The 25645-nt window shown below is 44.6% G+C and overlaps 1 protein-coding gene across 2 annotated transcripts in view; it reads left to right on the forward strand.

Moving 5' to 3' along the window:
* Positions 1-25645, forward strand: part of CTNNA2 (catenin alpha 2) — a 2255723-nt gene that overhangs the window by 208783 nt on the left and 2021295 nt on the right. For both annotated transcript variants that reach the window (XM_066572940.1, XM_066572941.1), the window contains exon 2: positions 18729-18834. In XM_066572940.1, the coding sequence (XP_066429037.1) occupies positions 18733-18834 (102 nt within the window). In that variant the 5' untranslated portion in view covers positions 18729-18732. The remainder of the gene's footprint in view (positions 1-18728; positions 18835-25645) is intronic.

Consider the following 25645-nt stretch of genomic DNA (forward strand, 5'->3'; position numbering starts at 1 on the left):
TAGGTTTCACTTTGTGATAGTTTGTGCTCCAAAATCTGGTAGTTCTAAGCACTTTCAGAAGCAAATCTCTGCAGGGGTAAGGGTGATTTGGCTGGCTGATTGTGTGGATAGCTCCAACCAGCCAATCACCTGGGGTCTATAGAGAAAAATACCAGCCCCTCTTACTAGACGGGGGGGGGGGGGGGGGTGAGGGGTCATTATACATATGTCATCATCTTCTTGCAGAATCTTGGAAATAGTTTGCATGCATGCATTTCTGTTTGCTTTATATCTGAATTCCCCTCCATCTGTAGATGCACAGACGCATGTTTGATGTAAACTTAGTCCTGCTTGATTCATGTCTGAACCTCTTGATCTTAGTTCTGCTTGGTTTACATTTGAATCCCCACTGTCTGTAGGCACCCTGTCACGTCTTAGTCAGCACTTGGTTAATTATTTGCCAGCACATCTAGTTTCTGTAGATTCTATCCAGACTAGCCAGGGTTAACAGTTCCTGTGCTTTCTAGTCTAGGTTAATTAGTCCTGCTAGTGTCTGGTGATTAACATTTCTGTCAGCCAATCGGCTTTTCCCTCCTCCCTATGAGATCCAGCTCTTGCTGCCTGAGAGTTGCCGATTAATTTCCAGTGATTCCTGAGCAGTCCTCCTGCTCAGAGCTGCTGTGAGTCTGGCTCCGGTACTTTGGTTTGGTCCCTGTTTATGTCTATTGTTTGACTGTCCTTGTTCTGTTTATTTCCGTGCACTGTACCTCGCATGTTCATGGCTCCCTGGTAGGGATTGGTACTGGCCTAGGCACGAGTGTGGGTCCGCACCTGTCGGAAGCGATTGGCCCGCCGAGTAGGTAGGGCTTTCTTCCAGATTAGGGGTTTGCAGGGATAGGTTTTCCCTTAGTTTATTTTGCATTTTCATTACATGGTCGAGATATAGACACCTTCACTTTCCTGCTGAGGTGCTCCCTGTCTGTGTTGCATCTAGCCACCTGTACCAGCGCTTTCCTACGTCCGTCTTGGCTGCCCCCCATGTTCTGCATGTGTTGGCAGTCCAGGACGAACATGACACACCCAAGTCTGAACTAAGTCCTGTCTGTAGTTTGCTATGTCTAAATCTGCTTTGATACTATCTAGTGTTCCCTGCCTGACCTGAGTCTTCTGCCCAGGGCTAGTCAGATTTACTATATGTTCTCGTGTGGGGCCGTCCTTGTCGGGATGATCACCCTGCTTCTTGGCAGGGTTTTCTGACTGCGAAGGTTTAGGGTTAGACTTTCCCTTTTCTCTTACTTTGTTCTTGTTTGGTCTGTTTGGTAATCTCTATGTTCGGTTTTAGGTGTATATTCATCCCTCTAGCTATAAATATATTACACGCTGTTGACATGCCCTGCAAGAACGTAACAGCAAGACTGTGGAAGAAAAAGTATGTGGCCCCACTCCATCATGGGCACCAACTGCAGGAGTTCAGAATATGAATTGTCCTCTATAGCAGTGGCATAGCTATAGGGATTGCAGCTGTCACACTTGTGCCTAGGGACTAGTGTTGGGAATAGGGCTTTGATAGCTCCGACTGTTATACACCAGTATTAGGGGTACCGGTGAAATACCAGTCTACGTCAAACTAATTAGGACCAAACCAAACTTTTTGCCGAAATTTGGTATTGCGTCCAACCGGACATGCAATATCCAAAACAAACGAAAAAGGCACACCTGTGCAAAGGAAGCATAAAACTATGAGAAATCCTCTCCCTATAAACCCCTAACCCAGGAGGGGGCCCTGCCTACTCGTCGGGCCGATCGCTCCGATAGGTGTGGACCCGCACGCGTGCCTGGGCCACTGACAGTTCCCTATCAGGGAGCCCTAGAACAAAAGAAAGAAAAACAGAAAACCAAACAAAGCAGAAATAGGAACTTAGCTAGCACGGAGGAGCTTCAAGCAGGATGTGTTCCTCAGTAGCTGTCCAGCGGCAACTGAAGCATTGACCAGCACAGGGGTCAATACTAGCACTGCTTAAATAGGAGCAGGGCTATTCTGCACCAGGTGAGGACTGACATTACTCTTGCAACCACCACACCCCTCAGCTCCAGGAAAGGTAGGAATACTGCTAAACCCTGGTCTGGCCTGAAAGCAAGGTGGGAACCTCCGAACGGCTGCAACATTTGGTGAACTAGTTAAACCCACCTTTTCAAAAGTTCACTCATTGCTACTGGGGACACAAAGGCCACATTAACAGCCAAGGCTACTATCTCTGTTTCCCCACATCCGTGAAACTCCTGCCAGCACAAGACAAACTCTAATTTCTACTCGCACTGCAGCCTGACAGCTGACACAGTGTCGCAGCATATATAACATAGCTTGCCTCCAGCACTGTATTCGGAGACCAGGATAGGTCATCGATATCAGATCAATGGAGGTCCTCTGCTCAGAACTTCCGAAGATCAGATGTTTAAATAAGAAGGGTGCAGTGTTCAAATAAGTGTCACAGCTTCTTCATAGCATACTAGTATAGTGTCACTTGAATGGGAATGAGCTGCACTCAGGCCATGTGGCAAATGAACATGAGGCTGCGGTGTTCAGATGAGTGTCATGGCCTCTTCATTGCATACTAGGCACAGTACCGTATATTTCATTGAAGCAGTATCTGGTATAGACGTCAGTTCAATGGGACTGAGCTTCACTCAGGCCACGTGAAAAATGAACGTGATGCCATTGCCCCAAGAAGAAGCTACATTATACTACAGTCTTCAAACAACTGGTCAGCAGAAGTCCTGACCAGAGGACCTCCACTGATCTCATACTGAGTGATGACCTTTTGTGAAGATAGGTGCCTGATATTTTAGTCCTTCCTTAAGTGACCCAGTAATGCAGAAGAAACTTCAGGGTGGACTACAGCTCGCAGCCATGAAGAGTGGTTTGAGCGGGTGCAAAACTTTTGCACATGGTTCCATGAGCTTCTAATTACACTCCTGTTCTAGAGTCCTTCTTCTACATTTTCAAATTTCCCTTCCATCATCTACAGTGTTCAGCAATTGCGTTTAATTTCTGTTCAAATATGGACAAGGACGACATCTGAATAGAGTTTGTATGTTCTCCCTGTGTTTCATAATAATCACCGTTATTCATATAGCACATACATATTACACAGTGCTTTACATTACAGGATCATTTCTGTCCCCTGTGGGGCTCACGATCTGTAGTCATCTATAAGTATGTTTTTGGAATATGGGAGGACACACGCACAAACACGGTGAGAACATACAAACTCCATGCAGATGTTGTCTTTCGTCATATTTGAAACTAAGATGCAGCATGACAAGGCAACAGTGACAACTGCTGAGCCACCGAAGCAATTGTTCCTCTCCTCTTTCTTCTTTTCCTTTTGATGACCTGGGATGAATCAGGTTTGCACCAAAACAAACTTTTAGCAAAGTTTGACTCGAAACAGGGTTCTGCTGGTTTGGTTCACGCAACATCAATGTCAAGGTCTATAAACATCCTTGATAAGAGGGATCAAAGTAGGATTACTGTACTCTAAGTACCATACTCAACCTTTCTTGTTTTGAGGGCACGCTTAATATTTTGTATTCCACGCTCCGACTTGTTCTTACTTTCAAAAAGTTTAAACAAGCCCTCAGATCTCACCTACCCACTAATGCCCACCTATCTACTGCTCCACTGTGTTCAAACCTCAACCCGGAGCCAACAGTTACCACCTATGAGTAGGACCTTTCCCCCTCACTCATTGCATCCCAAGTTTCCTAGCTATCCCAGCTTCTTAGATTAGAAAATCTTTTTGGAATGGGATCTCTTTCCTACATGAATGTGAGATTTGATTTCATTGGAGTCATCATTTGGACCAGGCCCCACCTACCATGTGCCATTTATAACACTGGTGTTTGCCCCACCCCTTTTAGGCTCAGTATTGGCATAACACAATGCTAATAGTAGCCCAGTTGTGCAAGTGCTAGCTAGAGGGAGCTGATGGGGATGCACCCTTGATGTCAAGGGAGGCACCGGCAAGCCAGTATACCTTGGGCTAGGGCAGCAAACTCAATCTTTGGAAAGCCTACTATGGGAACTGGTATCTTATGTGAAACTTTTTGGCATAGGCGCTGGATTATTTCTCAAGTGTTTTTGACTTTACTGGTGATTATAGAGATGGTCAAGAAAGAATCCCTTCAGCTAGAAAACCTTTTTGTCCCCGTACTAAATGCACTGTAAAGAGTGATGATTGGACCTCTTCTCAGCCAAGCTAATCTAAAAGTTTTATGTCCCGTTGCTAATTCTCCACGCGCTGTTTTCTATCCTTATGCCGGAGCAGCATCTCGATATTGCACAGGTAATGATAACCATTATACGGCCTTCTCTGTTATAAGATGTGGAAAAACATATTATTATGAGACTAAGCAATTTAACTAGTTAGAAGTCACTGACCCGTGTTCAATTACCTCTGCAATGTCTAATTAAGAATCCAAAAAGTGACCTTTAATGGCGCCCGCTGTAATAAAAAAACAAACGGGGACGGCTTCTCGGTCGTGAGACGGTAGAGGAGATTGTAGATTTTTGATGAGCAGTTATTTGTGAGTCTTCAGGCATCAGCAGTTTGTGACTGGTGGAAGTCAGTCACCTTGTCTGTTAAATCAACGGATGTGTTCTGATGCCACTGTCTACCTGACGAGAGAAGCCACAGGGGACATTTATCTTTGTAATTAATGATCAAACGTTGGGGGATTAACGAACCAATGAAGAAGTGGTTGGGGGACTGCAGAATGATATATATGTACATACATAGTAACATAGTTTGTAAGGCTGAATGAAGACAATGTCCATCTAGTCCAGCCTGTCTAGCCTCCTGTTTTGTTGATCCAGAGGAAGGCAAAAAACCCCAAGAGCAGAAGCCAATTAGCCCTTTTGGGGAAAAAATTCCTTCCCGACTCCCTAATGGCAATCGGACTGTTCCATGGATCAACCCCTAATAGTTCCTACCTGCCTGTAAACCCGGATTAACAAATAACCTTAGATTTATAGCCTATAATATCCTTCCTCTCCAGAAAGACATCAAGTCCCCTTTTAAACTCCTCTAAGGAGTTTTCCATCACTACGTCCTCAGGCAGAGAGTTCCACAGTCTAACTGCTCTTACAGTAAAGAATCCCCTTCTATGTTGGTGATGAAACCTACTTTCCTCTAAACGTAGCGGATGTCCTCTTGTTACCGTTGCAGTCCTGGGTATAAACAGATCCTGGGAGAGATCCTTGTATTGTCCTTGTATTGTCTCCTCATGTATTTTGTACATAGTTATTTAGTCGCCTCTTAACCTTCTTTTTTCTAGAGTAAATAGTCCCAATTTGGATAGCCTCTCTGGGTATTCCAGTCCCGTCATTCCATGTATTAGTTTAGTCACTCTTCTTTGAGCCCCCTCCAATACCGTAGCATCTTTCCCGAGCACCGGTGACCAGAACTGTACGCAGTATTCCATGTGAGGCCTGACAAGTGCCTTATATAGTGGGAGGATAATGTTCTCGTCCTTCGCCCCTATACCTCTTTTAGTGCATCCCAAAACTTTATTTGCCTTTGCAGCAGCTGACTGGCATTGGTTACTCCAGTTTAGTCTATAGTCAACTAGTACCCCCAGGTCTTTTTCCATATCACTTTTCCCTAGCGGTACCCCATTAAGTGTATATTGGTAACAACCATTCTTGCATAACCTTACATTTATCAACATTGAACTTCATTTGCCATTTTTCTGCCCAAGCCCCCAGCTTATCTAGGTCCGTTTGTAGCCGCACATTGTCCTCCATTGCATTAATTATTTTGTATAATTTTGTGTCATCTGCAAATATTGATATTTTACTGTGCAGCCTCTCTATCAGGTCGTTGATAAATATATTGAACAGAATGGGGCCCAATACTGAACCTTGTGGCACACCACTAGTGACTGTGGCCCAATCGGAGTATGAGCCATTTATTACCACCCTCTGCTTTCTATCATTGAGCCAATTTTTAACCCAATTACACACGTTTTCACCCAATCCAAGCTGTCTCATTTTGTATATTAGCCTATTATGTGGCACGGTGTCAAACGCTTTAGAGAAGTCCAGATATATGAGATCCATAGACTCTCCCAGGTCCAGCTTAGAGCTTACTTCATTGTAGAAACTGATCAGATTTGTCTGACATGAGCGACCCTTCATGAATCCATGCTGGTGAGGAGTTATTCCCTTGTTCTTCTTGAGGTGCTCATCGATGGCGTCTCTCAGAATCCCCTCGAAAATTTTTCCCGTTACTGAAGTGAGACTTACCGGCCTGTAGTTGCCAGGCTCACTTTTGGTCCCCTTTTTATAAATTGGAACCACGTTGGCAATGCGCCAATCCAATGGTACAACACCGGTCTTGATAGTGTCTAGAAATATTAGGTATAGCGGCCTAGCTAACTCATCACTTAGTTCCCTTAGTATCCTTGGGTGTATTCCATCTGGGCCTGGCGATTTATCGATTTTAATCTTCTTTAACCTGTTCCGCACTTCCTCCTGCGTTAGGTATGACATATTTTGCGGGGGGGTTATTTTATTCCCTTGTATCTCATGTGGCATTTCCTTTTCGTTGTCAACGGGACCTGGGATTCCCAGCCGGTCACCCATACTGGTGCTTGCCAGGCCTCAAGCTGGCTGGCGGCCGCGATCTGATGCGAGCAGGCACATTCAGCTTAGAATGCCCGATACATAGGTATCTCTGTGTGAAATGTTTATTGTCATTATCACCTTCATATGTCTATATTAGGTGATGGACTGGCTATCTGGGGTACCTTGTTCAAAATTGGTAGCAGCTTGTCTATAATTTCTCTTCAGCTCTTATGGAATTTACTGCAGTGTGTATTTTTACCACTAGAGGGTACTGTAGAGTGTAATACTAATCGGTGCTCAGAAGCATGATTTTTCTTAACGGCACTGCAAATGGTCAGACGTGGTAGTGCAAGTAAAATTTTTAAAAAGTGTATAATTGAAACGCGTCATGCTTTGGCTTGAAACTCTTTAGGACTTTACATAGTTTCCCCATCATTTTTACCCTTGAGTGTGTAACTGAATCATCCTAATCAAACCAGCCGAGTGCCACAATATTTATTGATGGAGGTTCTGACTTATGCTGATGACCATAGATGTGGTGCAAGAACAATTTATACCTCGGTGACTGGATTATATTGGGTGGGGCCGTTAATTCAGCTTGTATGCCACCAAGTCAAGGGGTTGACCAGGAAGGGGAAATACCTGGCTAATCGTATTGGAACCTCCACTTCTGGTTCAGTTCTGGCACAGGATCAAATGGTACGGCCATTTTCATTACCTCATTATAGGGGTGTTCGTCTCACTTCAGTAACTAAGCCAGCAATTATATCTGCATCGACCATGACAGAGAAGAGGGCTGGCTTCAATACTAAAATGAGTCAAACAGTCTGTCCCACGTAATGACATAACGGGCAATAACAGAAGCCATACTAGACGACCGGTGATGAAACCAAACCGGAAGTGGATCATTGAGTTGGATAAGCATTTTGTGTCCCGGAACAACTTCTTTAACACCTTCTCCGTCTGGTCCATGCCACCACATTGGTCATTTTTACTAGCTACCACCCTATCCTTTTTCAAGTATATCAATAATATCTTTGGTTAGAGGAGATGAACCTAGCCTATTACCCATAATGCAGCTGTCAAGATCCTAAGCTCCCCCTAGTGGTCTCTGTCTCTGCAGTGGATTAAAAGCTTTGTATCAGAAAAATATCAGAAGTTCGGAATGCTATAAAGATATATTAAATGGTTGTACCATAATAGACTTTTAATACTTATTAATGGGATAAGTGATAAAAGTCTGATTAGTGGCAGTAGTCCACCGATTCCGAGAACAGGAGTACCATGTCCCGTATTTCTCAGGCTTCTGCACCCACATGACATGGATATTGAACGGAGGGGTGGTTGCGCATGCATAGCGCTACTCAATTCGTTTCAAAGGGGCCGATGGAACTAGTGGAGTACAAGTGTTCAGCTATCTCCGGTAGTCCCAGTGAAGTTGAATGGAGTGGCAGCGTTCAATATCCGCCTCACAGTGGGGGTTACAGTGAGTCCAGAGGGAGGAGGCGAGGGGGATCCCCACTCTTGGCCTCAGTGGGGGTCTCAGCGGTCAAACCCCCATCAATCAGGCTTTCATCACCTAGTCTATGAATAGGTGATAAGTCTGTTGTGGAACGACCTATTCAAGGAACTAATCAATACATGATTGAAGTCCTGCTGCAGATGTGCGGTATCTCTTTAACTTCCATGTGTGATCTCTAGATATCTTTATGGCAATGAAAGGAAATATTAACGCTCCGTTCGTTGGCTCATGAATTATTTGCGACGCAGAGTTTGCCGATTCCCGCCGCTCCGCCGTCTTCATCGTTTCTGCGTTCCTCATAAACTTTCTGCACCTCGCCTGGGTAAATTGCTGCTTTCCAAATAAAACTGTTATTGTCTTCAGGAAGCAGCCGATGAAATATGGCTGAATGGTGACTTTCTAAATGAGTCTTTTTCGCTTATTTATTGAGTGTAATTTTCCTGAATTCTGCAGAGCGCCGTGTGTCTGCACAGATTAAACAATCCAAGTGATGGCATCCATCGCCCGTACAGAGGACGCCGTAAGTGGATTAGTAAGGCAATACCACTGTGTAAAAGTCCATTTCACTGGCCACCATGGGAAGGCGCCAATATAGTCCTGTCCCCATCGGAACTCGCAATGTAGTTCACATATGTGAAACTCGAGGCCTGTGAGCCGAATCATATTATGTGGCCTGCGAGCTACGGACGCAAGGCCAGTGCTCCACGTTCTCCGCATATATCATGTGTATTACTGAATATTTATGAGATCCCATTGACCTTAATAGGCAACTTCAGTCAGTAATATGGAGCAAAATAAGACATGCTGTAATTTATGTTTCATACCAATAAAACAGACTTGTGAAAAATGTGCGTCTGAATACCCCAATGCCAAATCTATGGGCTTTTAAGTGTCTGTATAAGGGCGAGCACCCACTGGCGTTTTTTTACCTGCGTTTTGCGTTTTGCGTTTTTCCTGCACAGGCATAGAGATAACATGTGTTCCTGTCCACTGGCGTTTTTTTTGCGTTGCGTTTGCGTTTTTAACATAGGAACTGTCAGTTGCATATGTGTCCCTATTTTTCTCCTAATGCACCCATGAATGTCAATGGAAATTAACGGAAAACGCCGCGAAAACGCCGTGAAAAACGCCGCGAAAAACGCGCGGAAAAACCGCGAGAAACGCTGCGAAAACGCTGCGTTTTTTCCCCGCGGAGAACGCAAACGCCAGTGGGTGCTCGCCCTAAGGCATATAAGAAATACGCACATAAAACAGCGCACAGATACTCGCGTGAATGAGCCCTTATCTTCTCTAATGCTGATATGGTCTTGGCAAAAATGAGTTTGACACCCCGGATCCTGTTTCTGACGGATGAGAGGTGGTTGCATTGTACTGAAGAGCTAACTAACGTTTCAGTAGGGTTTCTGAGTAGAACTGCAATTCAGAGCAGCCCAAGGGTAATCCATAATAGCACTGAGAGTACATATGCAAGAGTCATTATCCTATGCTGGCCAGATTTTACCTGAGTCAATGAGTGACAAAGGGGTGTGGTCAGGGGCGGGGCTTATCACAACAAATGATTTTACCTTCCTCGTATGGAGCCAATTCAAAAAATACAGGGAGCAAATTCCGCAGCATTTCAGCATCCTGAAAACTGTTAAAATCTGTATCATTGGTGCGGATTTTGACTGGAAAGCAGCCATGTACCCACAGCTAATTTCATACTATGGGGCGCTCCCCCTCACCTCCTCCGTAGGCTTCCAGCTGTCAGCACTTCCGGTTCCCAGTGGCCTTACCAACAGGGACGCACATGACCAGGCCGCTGCCCTCACAGAATCATCATGCGCCACCGCCATCATCATAACCAGTATGGCTTCACATTTATAGGAGTATAGATAACCAAAATGAAACAATAGTGACTGTTAAAAGGAAAGCACAATTCAGGTTTACGTAAGCTGACCCGACTTCCCCAGGGTGTTCTATAAGGAAGAAAAATTTTCCAAAATTTTCAAATCATTGCATTCTTTTTTTTTCCAAATTTTTTTTAATATCTCTTTCTTACAGTGTCCTAACTTTTTTTTGGAATTGGGGTTGTATTTAACCTGCACTGATACATTGTTACAAACTATAAGTGTGGAATTCAAGCCTTTTCTCTGAGAGATTCACTAGAAAAGTAACAAACTCCCTGGAGTTCAGCCTCTGGATGTAAACAAAAATGTTTCTATTCACTGATAGCACACAGAGATATTGAAAATGGTGAGAATTTGAATTGTAGAAGCACTAACAGATCGTGCACTGGAGAATGGGGTAATAAAGTTGAAAATTTTATGCACAAAAATACAACTTTCTACACTTTAACCCCGACACATGACACTTTAAAAAAAAACGTGACCTTGGCTCAGTGGGAAGGGCCGTGGTCTCCACTGTCTGACATATTGACCAAAATTTACATCAGAAACTGGCATGAATTATGGCACAAATCTATGCAGTTATGGGCCAGCACAGACGAGTTCTGGAGCAGTGGGTGCCAAAAAATGCTCCAAATTTATTACCTCTGTTGTTTGCAAACTCCACCGATCAGTTGTTCATGTGGCTGGTGCATTCACGTACTGAGCTAATTTCTGCAGGTAGCAGACAGCTCCGTTCTCATTGCAGTGGCCAGGCTTGGTATTACAAGCTGAGTTTCCATTGAAATGAATGGGAACTTTGCCTGTAATACCATACCTGGTCGATGCTGTTAGAACGGAGCTGTCTTCTTCCTGTAGAAATCAGCTCAATGCACAGGCCAGGTGAACTGCTGATCAGCAGGGTTCCCGAATGACCCATCTACTATTTATAACCTCTCCTAAGGATAGGCCATAAATAGTTTACAAATGGACAACCCCTTTAAAATCTGACCTACTTATAGGCTAAAACTACACAAGGAAATTTCATTATATGAATAGATATTATACTAGGAAGCGGGAAAGGGTTAAGCATCTAATATTGCTTGAAGTAACTAGTCAGATGCCGTAAGTAATATGCAAATGACTTGTCACTGATGCGGGGTCCTCTGCTCCGGCCAAGGACTCCTGCTTCTTGCATTGACATCAGAAGGTGACACGTTGTCGGCTCCGGCAGATCATCCGCTGCTGAGTTACGCTGACAGATCCGTGAAGCATTTCTCTTCCTCCTGATGAACGGACGTGTGGTGCATATTTCAGAATGAACTTCATAATATATTTGTAGCTCAGAGCAGAAAGTCTCTTTTGTTCTATAGAAGCAATGAGGTGCCATTTATCAATGGGTTATTAGAGGAACTGTCAGAATTATGAAGAGGCTGCAAGTCCAAAACCGTGAATAACATTGCCACCTTTGTCACCAACAAATACCAGCCAAAGTCCAAGGGGTGTGGCTTATCACAATATAGGATTTAACCTCTGTTATTCCAGTGGCCCTATTAGTAACCCTAGCCCCCTAAGTGGCTCCTATAGTAATACCGCCCCTCTCAGTGGCTCCTATAATAATAGCGCCCCTCTCAGTGGCTCCTATAATAATAGCGCCCCCCTCAGTGGTTCCTATAGTAATAGCGCCCCCCTCAATGGCTCCTATAGTAATAGCACCCCCTTCAGTGGCTCCTATAGTAATAGCGCCCCCCTCAATGGCTCCTACAGTAATAGCACCCCCTTCAGTGGCTCCTATAGTAATAGCGCCCCTCTCAGTGCCTCCTATAGTAATAGCGCCCCCCTCAGTGCCTCCTATAGTAATAGCGCCCCCCTCAGTGGCTCCTATAGTAATAGTCCCCCCCTCAGTGGCTCCTATAGTAATAGTGCCCCCCTCAGTGGCTCCTATAGTATTAGCGCCCCCCTTAGTGGCTCCTATAGTAATAGCACCCCCCTCAGTGGCTCCTATAGTAATACCAGCCCCTCTTTGTGGGCCCTATAGTAATAGTACCCTCTTTTTGCAGCCCCAAACATAATAGTGTCCACTTTCAGTGGCCCCAATAGTAATAATGGTCCTAGCCCCAACCAATTGTAATTAACCTCCAGCCGGGCAGCAACCACCCATGCACATGCCTTAACTCACCCAAGCTCCACCACCATGCCATATGCCGTTGCTACATTCATTGAAGGCCCTTATTCCTCTACCCCTGTAGCAATGAAGGTCCTGACTCCTGCGCTGCATACACTATGTGCAGGAACGCATATGCCGGGGAGTGGAGTCAAAGCCATCCCTCAATACAACGGTGGCACCTGGACCAGAGGCGGAGCTCCAGGGAGTTTAAGCACTGGTTGGTTGCTGCCCGGCCGAAGGTGTTCACAGCAAGCAATTGTTTTCATCAGGCGTTAATACATTCAGTAACAAATAAATACGGCACCAGCAGGGGCCTCAGGGGCAAATTACCAGCTCGGGGCAACCCTACTTGTGAAGCAGCTCCAAGCCCCATATTCCCCATTAGGCACACAAGGCGTAGGAGTGGCCATAAGAGTCGGGGGGCTTCATGGTGAGGGCTGCACTACTGGGTGACACCTCTCTAAGTAGGCTGCTGTGCGGGGATTTACAGTCTCGGCTCTTTGGTTGACTGCATAGTTCAGACCGGGGAACATTTTGTGAAATTGTTTTTTTTTATAAATAGAGAAACATATGGTGATACAGCGAGCGTATTGTTGGATCCAAGCGGATAATTATGTTCATTGCACCGTGCAATTAAAGGAGGAAAGAGAACAAATATAATCATATTATAGATCAGCCAGCGCCCCGCAGGCTGCAAGTAGCGTGCGTGTGGAGGAAGTCTTATCAACGTCCCCAGGTTTATGTGTGCAGATGTCACAGAAGGGGAAATATAAAAACAAACAATCACTGAAAACGGCCATGTACTTACTGACTCAGGAGGGCAGATAGCTGCATCCTCTCACCATGCAGGTAGCAGACTACCAAATGAGGGAGCTAATTACACCTGTGAGGGACACCGATGAGACAGACACTCACACAGCCTCTTGATATAGAGGGGGGTGGCTGTTTGGTGTATACTCCCACACAGAGTTGATACAAAGTGGCAGACGATCCTGATACATGCATGGTGCACTACATGTATCAGAAGGTCTGGCACTTTGTATCCACTCTGTGCAGGAGTATACACCAAGCAGCCACCCCCCTCTATATTAAGAGGCAGTGTGAGTGGCTGTCTCATCGGTGTCCCTCACAGGTGTAACTGGTACCCTCATTTGGCATTTGCTACCTGCATGCTGAGGTGGTGCAGCTATCTGCTCTCCTGAATCAGTAAGTACATGGCCGTTTTCAATGTTTGCAGGTTTATGTGTGCGGCTGTTATACAGCGATTCTGGAGTAATAATTATACAGGATAGGCCACAGAAAACTAGGCTGGCACCACACTGTTATGATGGATGTCTAAGATAATCTGTTGCCCATAGAAACCAATCACAGCATAGCTTTTATTTCTTATACTGCTCAGGTAAAATGAAAGCTGTGCTGTGATTGGTTGCTATTTCTTATGCTGCTGAGGTCAAATGAAAGCTGCGCTGTGATTGGTTTATAGTTGCCTGTTTCTGGATAAGCTGGGTGACAACCTATATGGCCTTTATTACAGTTCTAGATGTAAGACCCAACTTTCCCTAGGAATCTGTAAAAGGTTAGTAGCCACAACAGCTTACATGTACCAAAAGCCACACCCCACATGCAGCCCTTAACTCACTAACATGCTCACATGAGCGGATAGGTCACTGGACCCACACGATCATGACAATCCCGTTTTGAAATACTCTGTGCTTCTGGAGGTCATGTTTCTTCCAATACTGACCTATAATCTTACACTTGTCTTCATCCACCTGCTGAAATCTTACCAGTGCCCTGTCCTCACTGACTCATCACTCATCAGCCTCCATAATGTGCACGGTGCTCTCCTGAAACACTCTGTGCTGCTAATGGTGAAGCCCCTTCCACTATTAGTCTGTAATCTTCCATTCATTTTCATTTTCCTCTTTAGTATTGCCACGGTTGTTATCGCATGAAGTTCTATCATCACTAACTCATCATATGCCTGCTACCAAAAACAATGAGCAAATGGTTCTTCTGAAGCACTCTGTGCTGTTCCAGAATTCTGTGCCTTCCAGCCTCTCACTTGTATCCCTCCTCTGCTTATATTATGACACCGCCCCTTTCACAGGTCACTGCCCCCGAGGGATTCTTCTGTTTCTGCTTTACTTTTTGACCTCTAGTCTTCATTCATGTCTTCGCATCATGACTCTGCCCATATTACATGCAATACTGTCCTCAATGACATCATCATATGAGCGTACAAGTTACTGCTTGCACAAGATCATCAGTCACCTCCTGAAATACTCTGTATTGCTGCCATCCCTGCACCTTCCATCATTGGTCTGTAACCCTCCATTAGTCTTCATCTTTATATCTTGCCACTCCCTTGTTACATGGAGCTCTCCTCACTAACAACCCTTTTTCCCATGCCGATAAATTGTTCATAATCCCGCGTTTAGTGGGATTCTGAACGCTTATCACTCAGTGTAAATGTATGCCCCCACCAAACGAATAACGAGAATTTGCTTGCTTCTTGTTCGTCGTTCAGTTTCTGCATGCATTAAGCTGAATGACAGATCGGCCTTTGTAAACAGGCAGTCATTCGTCTATGAGCGACTACCTGTTTTCTGTGAATAGAGGCAGGTGGGCCAGAACAATGATCAGCCTGCTCCATTTCAAATTCACTAACGATGACCAATGCTGTGTAGAAGTCCAGGAACAACGATCATCACTGGGATGACTTGTCAGGCATGTGCGCTTGACAGGTCGTCCCATGTAAAGGGGCCATAACTCATCATATCACTGACCCCATGATAAGCACACTGATCTACTGAAATATTTTGTGCTGCTAGTGAATTCTGTGCCTTACAACCCTCCTCTGCTCATGTTATGACACCACCCCTTTCACAGGTCACCGCCCCCGAGGGATTCTTCTCTTCTCACTCAGTTTGTGACTTCTATCTCTGTTACCTTCCTCGCATTATAACATTGGCTGACTATCATATATAGTCCTGTCCTCTCTAACATCATTCTATATGTGGACAGGTCACTGCCCCCACAAGATCAGTACACTTTTCTCCTGAAATACTCAGTACTAGTGGGACCCCTCTCTTTTTTCTATGTGCCTCTAAGTACTTTCCATCATTTCCTTTTCCTACAACATGATCTTGCCCCATCACTTGCAGTCCTATCCTCACTTACATCAAAACATGAGTGTATAGGTGACTGTCCACTAGAAGATCAGCACGCTACTCTCCTGCTGCCGCCATCATTCCTGTGATGTGATTGGATGGAGTGCATTCTATTCCCGCCCACTTTAGAATGCCCAAAGAAGCAGATGTTAGAATCTGAGCACCGCCGACCTTATTTTCTGAAGAGAAGGCGCCAGATTGCAGAATGACATCTTATGTTCCTCGCTGAGTAGATGGCGTGCAGCGTGTCAGGTTGTCTTCACTGTGAAGTAACACCCTGACCCAGTGGAGACAGCTACATTTTACCCATCTTGTGTATTTCTTCTCTGAAGACCTTTTGTCTTTCCTTCTGGGTCAAGATCTTCGGTTTTCTCATTCATAGTCTTTTAAAACTCCTTGTAACTGCGGCTTCGCTGACAGCCGGACACCTTGAGACAACGAGCCACCAAAATCAGCGGCGACACCTTCATTCCTGTACTGCTCCTCCACGGCAGAGCGGATGTAATTGGTTTCTGATGCTTCACCTTACTGTCAGAGGTCTGGAAGTTTTCTTCTGGCTGCTTAGTGGCAAGAATGACAGAAAGTACATATTTAGGATTTCAATTAAAATCCTAATTCCCTGCAAATTCGCAAGTGCATTAAATATCCGACTGTCATGCAGGGCTGCAAACATGAATGGAGAGGAGTAACTTGAAGCTCCTGGGCTCCAGTCCAACATCCGTTCTGGGGTCCCTTACATACTGTGCGCCATTTATAATATGCTATCCTCTCGTGTGGCCCCTCAATCCTTAGAGCCCAGGTGTGACCACAACCTCTGCATCTCTTGTTGGTAGGCTCAGGGGCTAAAGACTCAACTGTGCCCCCTGCAATCCTATTGCCTACCATTGGTTAGGCTTAATGGATGTGAATGAATTACTGTTGGAGATGTTGGCGATGCTACACGGAGCTGCTTTGCTGGCAATTTTCTGGAATTGTTCAAATAGTGATTCCCAAATCTAACCCTCAACGTGATTCTGTAAGCGTAAAAGTTTTTTATTTGATTTTACGTAAAGTTTATTCATAATTGGTAATAAAAAAGTTTTCAACTTTTTAATTATGCTGTTGGGCAGATTTACCATTAAGAATCGGACAGTTTTCTTCCTCAAATGTCACTAATAAAACTGTCTAACATACTTTAAACTATTACTACTGGGGCTATTAGGAGGCTCACTATTACAACTGGGGCCACATTTACTATTGGGACCAGTACTGATGAGTCTCAGTGGTTCAAATATTTGTTGGCTATCTTGTATATTGGCGCATTTATTGCCTTTAGAATGAGTGGTTTTGTTGCAGGGGAGGGTGGCACCATTTCACGCTTCGCCTCCGTCAGCATAAAGGCTTGGGGGCACCCCTGCATGTCTAACAAAGAGGAGTGGCCTCATCAAAAAGTGGGTATGGCCTTAATGCAAAACTTTTGGCACAATTTTTGGTGTAAACTGCACCAACTAATAGGTGATTTAAAGTTAGAATAGACAGTCTTAAAATTAACATATGTATATTCCAGCAGGGCTGCTGTGATAAAGTCTAAGCTTGCGCTATGAGATCAGTGTTTTCCAACTTTTTTTGGCTCATGGCACATCTCGTCAAAAAATGTATCTCAGCGCACCCCTGCAAAAAATAAGAAAAATCTCAGTTTTCTCCCACTACACCCCTGGGAGCCTTTCACGGCACACCAGCATGCTAAGCAAACTGGTAGGGAATCACTGTATTAGACGGTTAATCTGTACCTTTTGTGTTTCAATTCATCCCCATTTTTAAACATATGGGAGATTTATGTTCACATCCAGGGGGTGAAAACTTCTACACACCTAATACTTATGGCTGCAGTTGTATCCAGTCTGGGCAAACTAACATGAGCTAATTTGCATACTTTTTCCCATGGCGCTTCACCTGAAAATAAGTCTCTATACACCCGCGGGGTCTCTTCAATGAGAAAGAATTCATACCTTTTGGCATCTCAGGAATATGATCCTGAAAACCAGTGCACTGCTCTGTAATGATGTGGGGAAGGAATCCTGAGACTTGCTGTCTACAAATGGGTCGCTTTTTTCAGAAGAGTTTGTCATTTGGCAAACATGAGCTAATCTGCATAATTTTTTCCCATAGAGTATTGCCTGAAAATCAGTCTCCATACACCCACTGGGTCTCTTCAATTACATTTTAGCAAACTGATGATCAAAGGGAGATCTGTACTGGGATGTATTTAGCTAAGAGACAATTTTCTAGACTGCATACAATTGTAATGAACGTTCAGCTTCGCAAAATATTATGTCTCTACAGGTTTTTAGCTTCTGGATAGAAATAATATTGTTTCCATTCACTCATAGCAAGCAGACATCCTGAAATGGCGTGGAATTGAAACACAAAGCATGATGGAGAATTGTAAAATTTGTATCCAATATTGTCCCAGTTTTCTCCCTCTGCAGGGTGTACATCTGATTCTCAGTTCTCTTGGGGGAGGAGCCTGGCTGTTGTGCTGTGTTCCATACACTGTGCGCAGAGAACTGCAGATTCTGCTTTCTGCCTGTAACATATCTAGAGATATAGGATCATAATGCAGAACAGTGTACAGTAGGACTGAGCAGTGGAAATATGATTTCAGTAGCTAAAATACAATTACCAGTCACTTAATGTTAGATGCAGGCAGTGTCTGCTTGAGTCTCTTTTCCTCTACTCCTCATTCCCCTCCCTTCTACTCTCATAGACTTCAGTAAGTAGGAAGTCTACTCCACTTTTTTTTCTGTCCTTGTCCTGTCCTAAATTACAAACCTTACAGCAGGCAGTGGGCAACACATTTAGAAGAAGTGAGATCCCTTCTAACCAGCAATTTAGAGGGATTTTGCAGCACAAATACATCATTTTTGGTAAATAAAGTAAATAGACGTTTTGCTAGTTATCACATGGGCTACCATATAAACACGAGTTGTTTGAAAAGTTAATAACCATTTTACTTTCTGAAAAGTTGGGTGGCCGTAGACTCTATTACAGTTTCCAGAAGGGGTGCTACCCAGCTTTCCTAGAGTCTTGAATGGCAAATCTGCCTCACAGCAGCAATATGTGAGCAGGGTATGAGGAAACTCTGGCACTCTGGAAATTGGGGAAATTGGGTGACATCCAGTTTTCTTATAGGAAGGGACATTTTGACTAATGGCGAACGACATTTGCCATGTCATGTGACCTTCCTATCACTCTATGGGAGAAGAAAAATACAACTGGGCAACTTTTTCAAATCGCAGGTTAATCAATCTAGCTGGTTCTGCATCTATGTACACGTCTAGTTTATGACTTTGCTGGTTTATGGGCCTTTATGATGTTTTGTAATTTTTGAATCTTCCCTTTCAATGTTTTTCAGGAAAATGACATCTGCAACATCACCGATCATTCTTAAATGGGACCCCAAAAGTCTAGAAATCCGGACTCTTACTGTAGAGAGCCTTCTCGAGCCACTTGTCACCCAGGTAAGATTCTGTGAAGTCCAAAAATACCCCCTTATCCCATCTCCGAGATCCCTCTAATAATGGCTTCTCCAATACCCCGCTCTACTGGTACATCCAGCTATGACCTTCCTTGGTGTGGCATTTACCCAAGACCATCCTTGGTTGTAATTGAATCTTGACTATCCTATGTTTTACCTACAATCCTGTATGGAAATATATTTTTGGTGTATGTCTTAGGGAAATGATTGGGTTAAAGGATGAGGCTATGTCATGGATACCATATCTTAAAAATGCAGGTCAAGTTGGTTTGGACTCTTGGTGTTCATAGGACTAGTGGCCTTGTCTTTATTCGGGTCTTCTGTCTTCTCACGGATGCGTCTGTCTTGCTTATGATTATTTTTTCCTCTTTTTCATTGAGCTGGATGGTCTTGTAAGATACACTATATACCCAGACATCTACCCAACTGTTGACTTCCACAGGTTGTTAAAAAGCCACTTGGCCTCAAGTAAGATACTTAGAGTACCAACATGAAGTATCATTCCTATATGTACAAACTAGCTGATATACCCGGCTTCTCCTGAGTTAATTTGGTACAGGTGTTTATCTGTTCATGAATTTTATGAAGTCAAGGTTACTTCAGAGGAACTGAGTAATAAAATATGTTCACCGGTTGGCAAGGTTCTTCGTGTTACCCAGGAAACACCATGTGGAGGTAACCATGCATTGTTGTTCTCATGTAAACCTCACAAAACCCCAAAAACCTGGTTCATGCGCAACTACGCTCCATAGCAGCAAGCCTAATTGCGTGTACGCCTATGTGCTTTTGCCCTATAGGTGACGTAGATTCTCCTCAGTATATATACATAGAGGTGAGGTAGGTTCTCCTCAGTATATATACATTGAGGTGAGGTAGGTTCTCCTCAGTATATACTCATGGAGGTGAGCTAGTTTCACTGCCAGTATACCAGTAGTAATTATCCCTAAATGCTTTTTGGCGTTTTGATGCAGTTTTTTTATTTTTTATCAAAAATACCCTGCAGAGATTGTGTTTTTTTGGAGCTATGTTTTTTATTTCTCATTTGTATTGCATTCTTTGGGTTCATTGTATTTTGGCATATCGCGGCGTCTTCTGGGTGTAGAGGTTTTTTTCTTTCATGTGTCTCTTTAGGATAAAAAAAACTACCAAAGAGAAAACAAATATGTGAATCAAAAACGACCCCAAAAAAGGGCAGTAAAAAAACGCAAACATCAAAAAAAAAAAAAAAAACATACAATTTTTCTGGTGCGTTTTTGTACCCAAAGAGACTGATTACCCCAGTCATTTTGCACAAGTGGGTATTTGCTGCAAAATTAGCACTTTTTCTCCTTTTTGCGCTGGCCCTGCTACCTTTTCTAAATGGGCAGGGCTTTTCGGGAGGGGGCGTGTCCACCCTGGACCACCAGATTTATGTATAGTTTACACCAGGAACTGATGTAAATTATACCAGAAATGTAAACCGGATCGGACCTGGCGTGCATTTTTGAGAAGGCTTACGGTAGTGATGGAATACGCTCAGTACATGAAGAGGCTTTTTCATGTATTCAGTGCACCAGGGGAAATCATTCTAAGCCCAGAGTCGCAAATTCCAGGCTTAGCCCATCGCGGAAAATCGCGGCATGCTGCAATTTTTATACAAGAGCAGAAGATTGCCGCAATTTTCCGCTCGTGTACATCAGGCTGCGCTTTTCATAGTTATCCTATGGAAGGAGTTCATTGCATTACCCGCATGCGGATTATCACCACGGGTAGTGCAGTGAAATATCACCCGTGGACAGGCGGCCTGACTCTCTCTCCTTGCAAGACAACACTCTCTCTTACTAACTCACCAACTCATATATAAGACAAAGTCATGTGAGATTCAACAAGATACATTTCTCAGACATAACCCAGACATTAACTCATTCAGTGCTTCAGAGGTGCAATACACATTAAATGCATACAGCATAGAAGACGCTGACAATACGATTGCACAAGAAAAACACATTCAACATTATGGAGGGGCCTCGGTAACTCTGGGCACTACAGGCGCAGTAGTATGGAGGGCCACAGTTTGTTTTGAGGGGAGAGTAGGGGCATAGATGAACACTATTGGGGGAGAACAGGGGCACAGAGGGTCACTATTCTGCGAAAGTGGGGCCACTATTGGGTGGAAGCGGAGACGCAAAAGGAAGCTATTGGAAGCAAGCAGAGACACATAGGGACACTATTGGGAGGGAGCAGAGACACAGAGGGACACTACTGGGAGGGAGCAGAGGCACAGAGGGACACTATTGGGAGGGAGCAGAGATACAGAGGGACACTATTGGAAGGAAGCAGAGACACATAGGGACACTATTAGGAGGAAGCAGACACAGAGGGACACTATTGGGAGGGAGCAGAAACACAGAGGGACTCTATTGGGAGGGAGCAGAGACACAGAGGGACACTATTGGGAGGGAGCAGAGACATAGAGGGACACTATTGGGAGGGAGCAGAGATACAGAGGGACACTACTGGAAGGAAGCAGAGACACAGAGGGACTCTATTGGGAGGGAGCAGAGACACAGAGGGACTCTATTGGGAGGGAGCAGAGACACAGAGGGACACTATTGGGAGGGAGCAGAGACATAGAGGGACACTATTGGTAGGGAGCAGAGATACAGAGGGATACTATTGGAAGGAAGCAGAGACACAGAGGGACACTACTGGAAGGGAGCAGAGATACAGAGGGACACTATTGGGAGGGAGCAGAGACATAGAGGGACACTATTGGAAGGGAGCAGAGATACAGAGGGACACTATTGGAAGGAAGCAGAGACACAGAGGGACTCTATTGGGAGGGAGCAGAGACACAGAGGGACTCTATTGGGAGGGAGCAGAGACACAGAGGGACTCTATTGGGAGGGAGCAGAGACATAGAGGGACACTATTGGAAGGAAGCAGAGACACAGAGGGACTCTATTGGGAGGGAGCAGAGACACAGAGGGACTCTATTGGGAGGGAGCAGAGACACAGAGGGACACTATTGGGAGGGAGCAGAGACATAGAGGGACACTATTGGTAGGGAGCAGAGATACAGAGGGATACTATTGGAAGGAAGCAGATATACAGAGGGACACTATTGGGAGGGAGCAGAGATACAGAGGGACACTATTAAGAGGAAGCAGAGACACAGAGGGACACTATCGGGAGGGAGTAGAGACATAGAGGAACACTATTGGGAGGGAACAGAGACACAGAGGGGCAACTATTGGGAGGGAGCAGAGACACAGAGGAACACTATTAAGAGGAAGCAGAGACACAGAGGGACACTATTGGGAGGGAGCAGAGACACAGAGGGACACTATTGGGAGGGAGCAGAGACACTATTGAAGTATTCTATGATGGCAAAGTAGTAAACAATAGACCCAAACATACTTGGTTTATTTAACCCTCATTACCTGGGTTGCTGGACCTTCACCTGACGGCAGACCCAGGTAAATGGACCTTTACAAAAACTATTTGGGTCCCCGTGCTCTAGCACATTAGTTGCGCAGCCACCCAAATCTCCCGCCTGTACGGATATTTCCCCACAATGAACCATTACAGGTAGAGGTCTGCCTACCTCTGGGGTCACCCTTCCCGGATCTGTGTTCCCAGGTCACAAGCCTTTACATGCTATAGCAGAGCTTTGTACCGGATGCCCTTAACTTCATTTTGCACAGTTTTTATTTACAAAAACTAGTCAGTTCCTCCAGGTAAATACGGGTGCGGTACATCTTCTATGCGGCTTTCACCTGTTAAATTGGGTTTTTGATCTGACACGTTCAATGGTTTCCATGGAATTTGTTTAAACGTGGAGCGTTTTTTGGCTTCTATCTGGTAATTGTAAAATATTCCTCTTCTATCTGAAGAGATGAATTTCACGGCGGATCATATGAATTGTGATTAGTTTCATCTGGTGCAGAATGAATTGCTATTTGTCTGTGTCTGCTGGCTTTATTGTAACATCTGCTGCCCGTGCCTTACAGCTTGCATTCTGCCAGTGTGACAAGCATTGGCCCCTCCTCGCCGCGCTCCGCCATAGCGTCTGCCGCCGTGGATGAACTGTGTTATGATTCAGAGCAGAGGGCACCTTTCCAGTCCAAGGAAATTAAAGAACCACGTGAACTTGTCTCCTGCCTTAATTTACCGTGTGCGCAGAGCTTGTTAAAGGGGTTGTAGCAGAACTTCAAGATATCCACACGATAGGGGAAAAATTACTGATCGGTGGGGGACCCCCGCCGATCTCAAGAACAGGGGTGCTGTGCCCCCGCAGTGAGGAGTAGACTGAAAATGGGATGATAACAATTATGGTTCATTTTTTCTAGCACTCTAATTGTTTTGTCCCTCTGTTATTCCTCCTAGAAATCTAGAAATGTATGACTATATTGACAACTGGGTGTTACCCTTGTCAACTGGGTGTGCCCCTAATACTGTCAGCATTGATTGGGTGGTGTGTAGGGCACACCCCCAACTGAGAAAAAAAAAGATTGTCAACACATTCATAAATTTCCAGGAGGAATAACAGAGGAACTATTAGAGTTATAGATGCTCCAGAATTGTTATCTCATGGAGAATGCAAGCATTTCCTAGGGGCTCATTCACATTGACATATCTGTGCAGCCTAATATGATGTACTAAAGCCCCATTGGTTTACATTGAGGTGTTCAGACGAGCGTATTGTCACAAGAGTTTCGGTCATGTGAAAAAATATGCAGCATGTCCTATTTTTGTGAGTATTACACTCGAAATAGGCCATTGGAGTCAATAGACCTCCTTAGATAGGCAGAAAAGCTGGGTATTCGCTGCATATTTGCGCATCTTAACAATGGAGCCTTCCGAAAAAATATGCCCAAATAAGCGGGGAATATGCAATTTTCGGTCATGTAAACACTGTGTGATGCGACCAAAACCTGCCTATGCCTGTATGAAGGAGCCCCAAAGCAGGCATGTAGGAGTGGTGGCAGGTCCTCTTTAAAAGGCTATTCCCATCGGGTAATGTTATGACATCATCAGGATATACGATAACATTGTGGTCAGTGGGGTCTGACCCGTAGGCACTGTGGTTCCTTAGAGGGGTTTTCCAGGGCTAAACTATTGTTAACGTATCCTTAGGACAGATCTTCAATAGTTGATAAGTGGGGGGTCTGCTGCTCAGGATCCTCACTGATTGATGAGGCCCCGATGCTCGGGTGAGCGCTGCAGCCTCTAATCAGGCATGTGATGTCATAGGTCACATTACCTGAGAGCAGCTCAGTGCCATTCATGTGAACAGGATTACGTTGTAATACCAGGCACAGCCGCTATGCAATGTACAGCGCTGTGCCTAGTATGCACTGAAGTGCACATCAATCAGCTGAGCAATTGGGATCCCGAGTGGCAGATCTCCACCTACCAACCATTGATCCTGAGAATCACAGCAGTTGGACCTCGGCTGATGAGGAAGAGATAGCAGCGCCGCACTTTGGCCATATACAACACTTCTATACAGTTGTCTGGTTGATAATGTTGTATAGTGCTGCTGCCACCATACACTGCACAAGTAATATACTGTACATTGTCTAAATAGCAGTGCTACATAATGGAAATACCGACACATAGTGCTCAAGTAAAAATGAGCTATACATAAAGTAATCTAATAAGAGTGCTATACAATGTAGGGTGGATGCCTCGGGGGTCACTACATCTGTGGGACCCCCTTATCAGGGACCGCTAAGGACACTCCTAAGCCTAGCCCTGAGCCTCACCCATTATCAAGGACAGCTAAGAACACAAGGAAGGTCAGCCGTGAGCCTGAAGTCCAGACTGCTTATAGGGACTATATCACAAAAAAAGTTATTTATTTTTAAAACCTTTTCCATTTTCCTAAGGGCTTTTACCCACTAGCATTTTTTTTTTGTAATGCTGCGAATATAGACTTTCATCCTCAGCAAGCGAGCAGTGAAGATTCCCATTCAGTGAAAGCAAGCAGAGATCTTGAAAACTATGAAAAATCCAAACACAAAGTCTATTAGAAAATGACTTAACATTTCATTATACAATTAATAATGGCCATTTTCTTAATCCAAGGGCTGTACTTCTCCAGGAGAGCAGCGGTCATGAACTGAAGCTCCTAAGGATGGGGTTAGTTTAGACCATTAGACCTGGAATCAGGCCGGGATTTACACCTATAATAAAAAGGTAAAGTCCCCTGGTGCGAGCACCGAGCCATGACTGATTCCTAGGGTAACATTTTCTTGGCAGACTGTTTTTGTGGGGTGGTTTACCATTGCATTCCCCAGTCATCTTTACCCCCAGCAACTCATTTTACCGACCTCAGAAGGATTGAAGGCTGAGTCAACCTTAACCCTTTCCAATCCAATTTGTATTCTGGTTTTCCTAGGGGGGGTTACTCTTTTTCTGCCGTTATACAACAGCGCTATCTACTGGCTAAAGCCAGTACTGCAGGAGGTGACACGTTGGATAGGCTCTGTCAGCCGAGAGGCTGGCAATATACAGTAAGAGAACCCCGACGGACGTCTTCCCACATCGGAGCTGTACAGCCTTAAATCATAATGTCTTCAGAGATCAGACAGTGGATTGGAAAGGGTTAAGCCGGCTACCTGAACCACACAAGGATTGAGCCAGCAACCTTCAGGTTGTGAGCAAGAGCTTAGGACTGCATTCTGCTGCCCAAACACACTGCATCGCACAAGGCTTTACAATTGTATCTCTATTACAGCCTGATTACCTGCAATGTAAACTGGAGTGATGATCAGCATTCAGAACTCAAAAATGGTTGCAGTTATTGA

Source organism: Eleutherodactylus coqui, chromosome 7, assembly GCF_035609145.1.
Source record: "Eleutherodactylus coqui strain aEleCoq1 chromosome 7, aEleCoq1.hap1, whole genome shotgun sequence".
Classification (NCBI taxonomy): Eukaryota; Metazoa; Chordata; class Amphibia; order Anura; family Eleutherodactylidae; genus Eleutherodactylus; species Eleutherodactylus coqui.